The 11,460-nt window shown below is 37.8% G+C and overlaps 1 protein-coding gene across 1 annotated transcript in view; it reads right to left on the bottom strand.

Annotated features, from left to right (window-relative positions):
• SLC12A1 (solute carrier family 12 member 1) overlaps positions 1-10,840 on the bottom strand; it is a gene marked incomplete at its 5' end in the record, with an annotated part of 45,600 nt that extends 34,760 nt beyond the window's left edge. The window contains 3 exons of the mRNA XM_080396358.1: positions 4,478-4,627; positions 4,832-4,966; positions 10,430-10,840. Coding sequence (XP_080252484.1) covers positions 4,478-4,627; positions 4,832-4,966; positions 10,430-10,840 — 696 coding nt within the window. The remainder of the gene's footprint in view (positions 1-4,477; positions 4,628-4,831; positions 4,967-10,429) is intronic.
• Between the last annotated feature and the right edge of the window lie 620 nt (positions 10,841-11,460).

Here is an 11,460-nt window from a genome sequence, read left to right as displayed (position 1 = left end):
TGAATACTCCAAGACCTGTCAGTAATAAGAAGATAAAGTATTTTACTCATGTTCCATGATTCCTACAAATCATTCTCTCTTTAAATTGGATTTTCAGGCCAGAATCAGAGCAATAAACTGAAAAGATGGTTTGTTGACCACTTGCAGTTTGCAGAACATTTCCAAGGAGGCCATGTCACGGTAGTAAATTATTCCCATCTGTCTTCAAGCAGTGATTCTTTCTGGTAGGAGTACCCTAGCCAGAAGTTCTCATGATTTTCAAAGGCTGCAGGAAATGAGCAAACAAATGTCCCTTGGCATGGATGCTTCTATTTGCTCTTAATATACATCCTGGCTGTTTAAGTTAAGAGATTGACACATTAACCAGAGCTCTTGTAAGAACGCTACTGTCTTTGATCAGTTAATTAAATATTGAATCAGAGAAAGACTCTGTGTAGTTTCATAGTGCACCAGGACAAAGAATCTATCAGGTAGAGAGACAAGACCTGAATGCGAGCCTTCTACATCCTTACTTGCCCAGCTAACGGGTGCTGTGCTTCCCCACTGTGTCCTCATCTCCCTGTTTCCCTGCAAAAAGTAGTTTTACTTTAACCAAAGACAAACATTTTAAAATGGAAATACTGCTTTTTAGATGCCATTTACTTCAACAGGTGACCTGTAATGTATAATCTTAGAGAACTTTGAATATTTTTTTTAGCTGATATCATAAAATTGCATAATTAAACAAATATCTGAAGATGAGTGATAAGTGTTTATTACAGATGAACTGGGTTTCAGGCTGAGTAAGACTCTGAGTATGTTTCCAGTCTTTGGATATATGGTCAGGTTTCTGTTAACTTTGTAAAGCTGTACTAGAAACTGTACAAGTAGGAGGTACCTAGTATGATTTAGAATCATAGAAACATTGGGTGGAAGTGGCTTCTGAACGTCTGTAGCTGAGCCTCCCAGTCACAGCAGGACTATTGCCAACACAGGATTAAATCAGTGATGGCTTTGGCTAGCTGGGTCTTGAAAACCTCCATAAACAAAGATCCCACAGCCGCTTTGGATTACGTGTTCCAGAGCTAGCCTACCTGACCGGTGTTTTCCTGTGTGTACAAACTGGACCTCCCAAGCTACAATCGTAGCCATTGCTTCTGTTACAATTTCTGGCACTACCAAGAAGAGTTTGGCCCTGTAGTTTCAGAATACTTTCTTGTTTCAAGCCAGGTGAAGAAATAATACTGACATTTTTCTCTCAACTTTACTGCTTCTTTTCCCATTTCTATCTATGAATGGAAAGGAAAAAAACTTTTTTTAAAAAAAAGAAAAAGAAACAATTACAGTTTGGCACCAAACATGGAATCAGCTCTTAATTTTATCTGAACTTGCTAATCCTTACGCAATAGCTCTCTTGCTTCTGTAAGGTACATAGGTTTTCAGTGTGGAACTGAAGATTATACATTGCTTGTAGCAATATTTATTGACCAGGGCTCGTCCAAATTGAAACTTGGATCCTACCACTGACATCTAGCTAGAAGTACTACAAACATATTGATTTATCTGCTGTATTTTTACCTTCTGGCTTCCAGATCAGATTCCTGACTTCAGTTCGTACTGGATGTTTATAGACATCAAATCCCTGAATGAATGTTCTTTGCTGCTTAAATTAGAGCCACATTATCATAATTCTTTCAGATAGAACAATGCAATGTGTGAGATATAAATGATACATAATATAGTGTAGAATATTTAAAATTATTTGAGCCATAAATCATGTTTATCCTATTGATTTCTGAACTCTTACTATAGCTAGTCATGCACCTATTTTGTATGCAGGTCTGTATAACAAAAAAACATCTATATGGTCATTCCTTTTGGTCAGCTGCCATTACATAGAAGGATATGGTTAAACCATGCAAAATTTTTGCCAGAGAAGTGGCTGAATATGACTTTTAATCAGCTGTTAACTCTTAAATTGAATAAGTTAGACACAATATTCTAAAAATAGCTTTAAAATTATTTGGTAAGTGCAAGTGCATCCTAAGGAGTATTTTTCCAGGATTTTCTACTGCCTTTCATAATTCATGTTAACATCTGTATGATAAATAGCATCAGATATCTTGCTAATTCAATGAGTAATATCTGCTTGGGAAGGCTTTAATGTTAATAAAAAATTTTGTTAAGATCTAAGAAGAAAAGTACATAAAGTAAAGTGACTTAACCAAAACATTGCTGTAATGTCATTGTAATATGAGGGGCCAGATTTTCAGTTAACATAAACTTGGTGTTTTTCCCTGCCTTTGGCTAACCATTCCCTGTATAGGTATAAATACAGACTTCAGAGAGTCCCCAGATGTTAGGTGGAAATACCAGACTAGTTTTGGACCTGGAATCTTGTCAGGACCATACTGTCCCTTTTTTTCCCAGCTGATGATAAACAGAGCACCTTGTTGGAATGTTATTTTTTTCCCCTGTAAGAGCTTTTGCCCAAGACAACCTATGAGGATGTGGAAATAATTGGGTTTTCTCTCTTTTGCCCTCTAATGATGAGAATATAAATGGTGCCCAGATGGTGGTTTAAGTGACTCATTTAATTTCCATGTTAATAGCAGTACCCAATGAAATCCCAGAGCCTTCGTGATGATGAGCGTCCATCACTGTTCTCCTTAAGCAGCTTGGCTAGGGACTTAAAGCTCATTGCTTATAAGACATTCAGAAAATGCATTGGGAAATTATTCAAATGGAATTTGATGTCTCATTTTCAGAAGTAAAACTAACTTCCTTACATAAGCCATGCAATTTTGAAAAGCAACAGCAGAGCAATAAACCGTAAGAAAGGAGTGTCTGCTTATCAATGAATTAAAATGGTAAAATTAAATGTGAAAGCAGAAAGGCTGTAACTGATGTTGGTGCAAATTAATGTTAAAAACTGATTAAAGTTGAGATTGAAAACCAGGCATATGGCTGCTAAATAAGTTGTTCTAAAATGAATTACTCTTGCCTATGGCTATTCTCACACCTCAAAACAAAGTAATACTTCTTGATGATCTCAATAAGTTACTAAACTGCCCTTAAAAACTAATTTTGCATGAAACCCCAGAGCAAAGTCTTGGCAATATTAAGATGCAGAATTTTCATGGCAAGGCATATACTTATGAGTGCCCTGGGCTGTATGCTCTCATTTGGTATGCATCATAAAATCAGCAAGCACCCCTTTGTCAGGCACAGTGCTAGAGCTACGCGTGGAGCACTGCTAAAGTAGTAAAGTTCTTCCACTCGGGTCTGATTCTTTTATTGGTTTGGTTGATTATTTTTTCCTATTTGTGTCTCTCTAAGGTTGCGGCTGGATTTTTTTCTTAATAAGCATTTTATTTACTTCTGTTTTTTAAAAAACTCAGTCTTGCTTAAGTGAAACTTCTGTGAAGTTACTGTATTTTGTTGGAAATGAGACTTCAATCATGCAAAACTTTTGGAGTTGATTCAGTGTTTCACTTCCATTAACAAGGAAGTGAATGATATTTATGTTCAGCCTGAATTTGAACACTGAGTTTTATCCAAGACCAGGAGAGTTGACACCCTAAGGCCAGAGTTTGGACTCCAGCTTGTGCCCACTTAATATTCCCATTCTGTGAGAATCCATACTGGAATGCTTGCCATTCAACCTTTTGGACTGCTGTTTTTGATGAGCCCTGGGTGCCAGTCAAAGGTTAGGGCCCCATTATTCTAAACTGTATGATCACGTAACAGTGACACCGCCGTCGCAGTTCACATTTCTGTGCTTCCCCAGAGCAGCAGCTTGAGAAAGGGAGTTGTACTACCCCACTACACTGCTTCTTACTGAGCTGCTCTTCTCTCCGCCAGAGATTCTCTCACCGGTGTCACTGAACACTCAACAACATACTGGATGGAGGCCTCAGGGCCCAGTCACCCAAGGAGTGGGAGCTGGGATTTGGCTTAATGGAACTGCACAACGAAGCAGCAAAGATAGAGCACACAATCAAGGGTACTTGGTTAATTTACACAAAAGCTGTAGCAGTTTTTAAAACTTACTGTTTCGTAGTACCCTTGTATCTAGTGCTGTGCTATAGTTAAAAATAACAAAATCCTGATGAGATGAGACCTCCTTCCAGTTCTGTTTTCATCTTTGCAGAGAAGTGTGAAAAAGTGTTGGTTTTAATATGTAGATGACAAGGTTTGGGATTCACAGATAAGCAAAGTGTGAACTCTTAAAGGTTAACTCTGTACGCACATATTAGAAATTGGCCCAGATCATGAAGTTTACATCTGTTGCAGAATCTAAATACAAATCTCACTAAAGCTTAGAAATATTCATATGTGATGATCATATGCATAGTTAACAGATCTATGCCTCTAAGCAGTAATTTGCTGTGAGTCTGGAAAATTCCAATAGTTTGGAGAATTAACATCTTTTACTCTGGCAAGCATTTGAAAAAATTATTTAGTTCAACATGCAAGTGCACATCTCAGATTATATATTAATCATGATCATGTACAGTTTATCTTCTTTATCTCTTTCACTGTTTAAAATTAAATTAAGTAGATACATACCAATTCCTGCTTGACCTACAATCCAGGAAAGTCGAATAAAAAGCATCACACCCCAAATATTAAGCATACATCTTACCTAGGTTTTAAACAAAAAATACTGCATTAGTGCAACATTGGAAGTAGTATTAACAACCAGAAGGGTGATAAAAGCATTCAGGCTTTTAAAAAGCACCCCAAACATCCCTCAAGTCTGCCTCCCTCTCTTACTTCTTGAAAGACTTTAGTGTTGCAGAACTAATCTTACTTTTATTTTTTTTAGAAATGCAGATATGTTTCTCACCAGCACACCCTTCACCCATCCGAACTTGACAAATCCTGTTTTGTTTTCTTCTTCCTTGCTGACTGCTGTCTCATCTCCAGTGGTGCTTTCTCCATTAGCCACTCTCTCGACTGAGCCGGTGCTCACAGCTATGTTCTGAATGATCACACAGAAAACAAATACAAATATTTTTGTGCCAAACACAGGACACCTGGCTGCATAAGAGAGACATCGAATAAAGGAATTTCAAAGAAGATCAGGTTTTACTGTCTCTGGAGCGCAATATTCTGCTCACGCCAGGCATCAGCAGGTGGACTTACTAACAGCAAGAAAAGATAAGACAATCGCTTAAGCACAGTAAATACGTTATTATCTGATACTAAATTGGTTTTATTGTGTATTGTATTCAACGTGTATGTTGTGTTGATATGTCAGTAGAGCATCTAACATAATGAGAGTCTTGTGGTTGGCCTCTACATGGTGCTGCAAAAATATATGAATAATACTAAGTGTAGAAACTGAAAATTGCCCAGTAGTGAAAAGAGACCTAGCTGAGTGCTGCATGGCAAAGTTATGTGATGAACTCTGTTTTCTGTTGGATAAAGTGCAAACATATTTGCAGCAGCAAATGGGTAACATATTCTTGAAAAGAGTCAGAGAAATGCTAGTGAAGTGTATTAAATTATATAGTAAATGAATAATCCTTTCTATGGTTTAGCCATCTCTGGTATAACCATAGTAGATAGGATTAGGAATTGCCATATTTGTGGTGTAACCTGAAGAAATAGCCCAGAATTTTAGATTGTTCGCATCCAGTTACAGACATAAATCTGTATTTTATCTCTTCAGCTCTTCTGCCCCAGAGTCTTGGAGGCAATTTAACATTATGATCTGTTTCTTGTGGCTTGAATAGGAATTAGTCATGGTACTGAGGTTGATACTCGTCATTGCTGTTTGCTTCCTTTTAATTATTATTTTTTTTAATACTAACTTTGGAGTGGTTTTGTGAGGAGTTGGCATTAGGTTAACTATTGCCAGGAATTGTCTGTGTCCTCTGCAAAGACCTTCAGGAAGGACCATATCACCTTGTCATAGTCTAGCAGAGGGAGCGTGTATCACTTCTGGAGAGGAATCAAGATGCTTTTAGGGTTTGAAGGGGAATGAAGATATTTCCAGATTAACTAAACATGTCAAGGAGGTGAAACGTCTGTGATTCTGTGAAACATATGAGGGGTTTTCTCCATCTTGCTTAAGCTTCGAGGGTGTTTCTGTATTTGTCCATGGACTTAAAAAAAAAAAAAAAAGCAACAAACAAAACCAAAACAGACATAAAGACCAACTGTATGATGCTTATGTTAATGTTTGGACTCCACCCTCATGGATGGGGGCTCTAACCACTATGATGCAAGGTTGTAGAGTGCCTTTGACACAGTAAATCCAGGATTGTGCTCACAAATGAGAAATAAGTGACCGGATAATACATTTCGACATGGATTAAATTTGGTGCCTATAACCCTTTTGGCCCTAAGTGAAATGGGAATACAAGATCTATTGAAAGCCTGTGACTTTGAGCTCCTGAGTTGCTTAGATAATTTTGACAATTCTTAGGCTAAAATACTAATGGCTTGTTTTACTCAAAACACAGCAAATGATTAAAGTGAGTTAAGGAAGATTAGCAGAATAATATGAGGGGTTTTTGCTGCAGTGGTTAGAATTTCAAAGACAAAAAAGGAAAAAAAGAGTTTAGTCTTTGTACTTGAAACAAGTTGTTTCCTATGTACTTTGAATTAATTTGTGCTCTCTGTGCCATTATCATAAATTATGGCCTTAAACCTTCCATAAATGCATTTTAAATTGGTGTGCTTTAGTGAATGATTGGTTATTTACCAAGTAGCTGTACCTGTGCTACTCAAGCATTAAGGATGTGGAATAAAAGTGACAGAACATTTTGAAAAGCTACCAAAATAAAAAGTTAACTGCTTTAAAAAAAAACCCAAACCAAATGAATCAAAAAAAAACCCTGAACAAGAAACCCCAAACATTTTCCTTTCCTTGTTTCAGAACAGTTTACTCTTCATCTCTCCTGGGGCTAAAGATGATGAGCTCATCAAATCTCTGTAACAAGTGTGGAGAATAGCCAAGATGAAGAAAGGTTAGATGATTTCTTATGTAGGGTAAATATTAGGCCCGAGTAATTATCACTAGCCATCAGCTGTGAAATAGCACTTAGACTATTTTTTAGGGATTTAATTGGCGATTTGTGGCTTAATGTGTGCAAAACCTGACATGTCGTGCTAAAAGATGACACACATTTGACTTCAGCAGTGTGGGAACTAGGTATTTGAAGTTCCTTTCAGCCTGCCTCGCATTCTGACATTTGAAAAATTACATATTAAAAATGTGTATTAAATATTAATGTTTATCTTCTGATGTTAGGCCTGGCATCAAAGCACAACAGGAATGTTTATGTGGTATTTAGCAGTCTGAAGTCAAACATATGTTGCTTCTTATCAGAATGTGGCAACGGGCTTTGACAGGACAGTGGTCTTCACCAATTTGTGTTTCAGAAAAGTTGGGGGTGAGGGGGGCGGGATTACCTTGGGGTATGGTGTGGTAAACCCAGATTTTAGTGTTAAAGTAAAAAGGCATGAAGCATCTTCTCCGGAACTGCATCTTGGGCTGTTAGTCTAACCGCCATACATACTCTGTGTGGCATTTCATCCCCTCCTTAGTGGTGGCTAAGGGGCCTGCTGCATGCTGGGGCTGGTTGATAGGCACCCGATCCAGCTGCACATACTGCTTTTGCCTCCTGATAGGTGCTTTTCACGCTGTCTTAATTCCCTTCCCTACTAATCTTACTATCTGGTGACCTCGAGTTTGTTTATTCTTCCGAATAAGCTCTGTAGACTGAAGTGATTTGTCCAAGGTCACAAAGTGAGTCCATGGGACAGCCAGGAATAGACTCCAGCCATGCTAATGTCGAGTCGTTTGTTCCAGTGCCGTGGTTACTGGCTCGCAGGCCAGGGCCACAACTCACATAAGGGCACAGCAGGTTGCCGGTGTAACAAAAATCCCATTACCTCTGACATTCACCTTCCTATTTTGAGAGGCATAAGATTATCCTTCTGTAAGCTGTATACTAGAAAAAGTCTGGGAACAGCCAAGCTAGATGCTCTTTTCCCTAAGAGTTCCAACCTGTGAAACAATTTTCCCTTCATTTTATTCTGGGATGGAATCTGTCTTCTTTTTAATCTTCTCTAAGTGAAAGCCTTAAAAAACATAAACAAATTTATCTAATTTTATTTAAAATAAAAAAAACACTGGGAGATGCAACAGTAAAACCCCTGTATTTTCTGGCAGTGGTCAAAACTGAAAATTCCTTAATATGCCAGTGTTCAGTGCATGATCATTCAGCATTATGTTCAAAGCCAATACACTGGTTTTCTCCTCTCTGGCCACTACCAAAATAAATTATTTCTATAAGAAGAAGTTTCTTCTGGGCAGGAAAATGCGTTTAGTCCCTTGAGTAGCAGCTTATACATCTGCAAATGAGTAGGGATACCAAATTCATATTCTTCCCTTTTCACATTCACTTTGCATTCATTTTTGGGAATAAATGATGACCCAAGTAACCTGTTTCACCTTTCTGTGTAAGCCATTTTATGCAGGTCCGTGGAAACCTTAATTTAAATAAGTCAAGCTAAAACTAGAAAGCTGTCCTAAAGAATCAGGTCCTAATTTCCTAACGGTTATTTTTTTGCTTGATTTCATTACTTTATATTAACCTTCCGTAGGACAGGTAATCTCTAGAAAACTGGAGTTTGAACAAGATTCGTGCCAGCACCCAAAAATCAGGTGCTTGTCCATATTATTTAGACCTTTGGAGTATGTAAAACTGAGTGGAATGGTGACAAAAGTGTGTTTCCTCTGGAGATTTCTTATTTCACTTTTGCCCAACACAGAACAGGAATTTTTGCTGCATATTGACACTTTTAGTCTGAGTTTGACTATAGAGGTCATCTCTCTCCAGCCCTGCCCTGCCCTGACAAGTGTACAATTAAGAATCTCAAAAAAGGTTTGATTTTAAATCTGTAAGTAGGTGTATCCTGTGTCTCTCCTCTGCTTTTTACAGAGAATTTGGTATTGTCACAGTCTAATTTTACCAAAGCCAAGAGAGTATCATATTATTCCACTGTTTTGCAGGAGGTTTTTTTAATCGTTTTACTGTTTCAAAGTGCTTAATCTAGTCGTTGTTGTCCCCAGAAGTTCTCATTACAGCTTTCCACGCTATTTATTTTGCATGGAGGTGATCCTTCCACACAGGGAAATCAAGCCTTAAAAGATCTAGAGAGGTGAATAGGCAGCAAAATTCACCTGTCTAGCCTATCTGAGGCAGTAACACGGAAGTTAGTGAAAATCTGGGATGTGAGACTTAATATTACAAACTTTTCAAATTCTTCCTTGGGGAAGTTTTGAATGCGCAAACCCCAAAGGATTATGCCTGACCAATGTATATTCTTCTGGCAAGTAGCCACAGAGGGTGACAAAGTGGGGATTGTCATAATAGAGGGCATGCTTCAGTATTTGATTATTCATTTACTGTAGTGTGTGTGTGGAAAAAAAATGGAGCAAACAAGAGGAGTCTGCTAAGAGGAAGTTTTTTCCATAAAATCCGTCTGTCATATGTAACAATAGCAGACTTCTACATGATGTTAACTAAAAGTAGGTCCGCTCAGAAGGGGGGAGGAGATACAGCCCTAGAAAAATCTTTCAAAGGCAGGTTAGTCAGTTGTATGCAGTTCAGCAGCTCGCTCTGTAAGTGTATTTTACACAGATATAGTCCCATCTATTACACGAGCAAAGTCTTAAACAGCTCTTCTCTGTGACAGATCAGGAGGAATTTAGCCATATTATTCCTCCGTAAATGTTTTCTATGTAGTCATTCGAGAAACTTTTCAGATTCTCTCCAAATTCATTGGTATAATGAGCATGAAGGCCCAAATTCATTCATTAAATCAGTACCTGAAATCTGTTGTCTGCTCTCTGTCTTCTGAACAAACACTTTCAACCTCAACACCCTTGTTCTGAATTCTTTCTGCTGTTTGAGTGGTTTGTTACAGCAATAAACAGGTTGTGCTTTGGGTTTCTGATCAGTTGAAATTGCATTTATTGCACATAATGTTTTTTATGATACTTATATGTAAATGAATACGACTGAGGAATCTGTGAAACTTAGTTATGCATTGACATTAAATTCAAGTTTACAAGAAGTGTGAATTGTGTAGCTTGGTTAAATTATGAATTGATATTCATCATCTGCTGTCCTAAATGTTAAGTGAAACAGAAGAGATTCAGTAGTTCTGTACTTTTAGACAAGATTAAGCTATGTTTTCCCACTAATCAAGTACATTACTATCACCATTTAATAAAAATCTTTGCTTTGAGCAGAGTACAGGGCAGAAAACATACTGCAGCTATGAAAGGAAATATGGTAAGTGATTACTTGTATTTTTTCTCTTGGCTAAGGTCCATGAATTTAAGGACTTTCTTATATTAATAAACAGAATTAACAGCCTGGAAATGGAATAGAGAAAATTTGTATCTTGCCTTTCCACTTACCTTTGCCAGTTGTTCATGAATTTCTAATAAGCTTGGTCTGCTGAGCTTATTCCCACTGATGCTGCCAGTGTTTCTATAATAATCAATTTTGGGAACTGGGTCCACTGTGTTATGGCCAAAAGTTTGAAGATAATACATTTTAGTGTGAGTATCATAGGGATGTGAACTAGCTTCTGTTTTCTCTCCATTTTGAAGAAAATTGTCATATAATTCTCTTTTTCCTGGTCTGTAACTGATTCTCAGTCTGTTATGTGCTTCATCAGTAAAAGATGTTTCTTCATAATGTGGTGGGTCAGAGCCCACATCCTCTTGGGATGTTTCATTGTTGTCGTGGCTTTCATTAATTATGTTAACTTGAAACCGATTTGCATTTGGATCCAAGAATACATTTGGCGAATTATTCATCGACATCTTCAGGGATGCTATAGACTTAAATCACTGATCCGTTTACTCTTCTGTGGCTGCAGCTAGTTAGTTGCAACTACAGCAAAGGGTTTAGTGCTGTTGCATATGAAATCTTTGCTTTTTGAGTAACAAAGTTCTGAGAAATTTTTCTTGAAAACTCTAAGCAATCTTCCTAATGTTGCCTGTGGTGTTTCTGCCATAAAAAAAAAAAAATAAAAAATAAAAAATTAACTTGCAGTTAGAAAAATTTTCCGCCATAAGATCCCCTCTGCCTCATCAAATATCCATGAGACTGTCATCCTATGACTTGTTGAGTAAAAAAATAGTTGAGTAAAAGACTGAGTTTGTGGGGATGTGTCCATCTGTGATGGGTGCGCTCAACTCCTTAACCAAACTAGTGGTAGTGCGGTACAGGCTCCAAAGGAGGTAAAGGCCTAAGCTGTAAGTGGGCCAAGTCCTTTAGTTTCAATCTGTTCTCTGAAAACCCACAAAGGAGCAGAGTGACACAGTGAGCATCGGTGCATATGAGCTTGGAACACCGATCATGCGATTAACACATGAATAGTGGTTGGCTTTTCCAAGACCCATTTATCAAGGAACAAAGAAAGTTGTGGGTACAAGGAGCC

This window comes from Falco punctatus (genome assembly GCF_963210335.1).
Source record: "Falco punctatus genome assembly, chromosome: 7".
Lineage (NCBI taxonomy): Eukaryota > Metazoa > Chordata > Aves > Falconiformes > Falconidae > Falco > Falco punctatus.
This window is presented reverse-complemented; position numbering and strand designations above follow the sequence as displayed.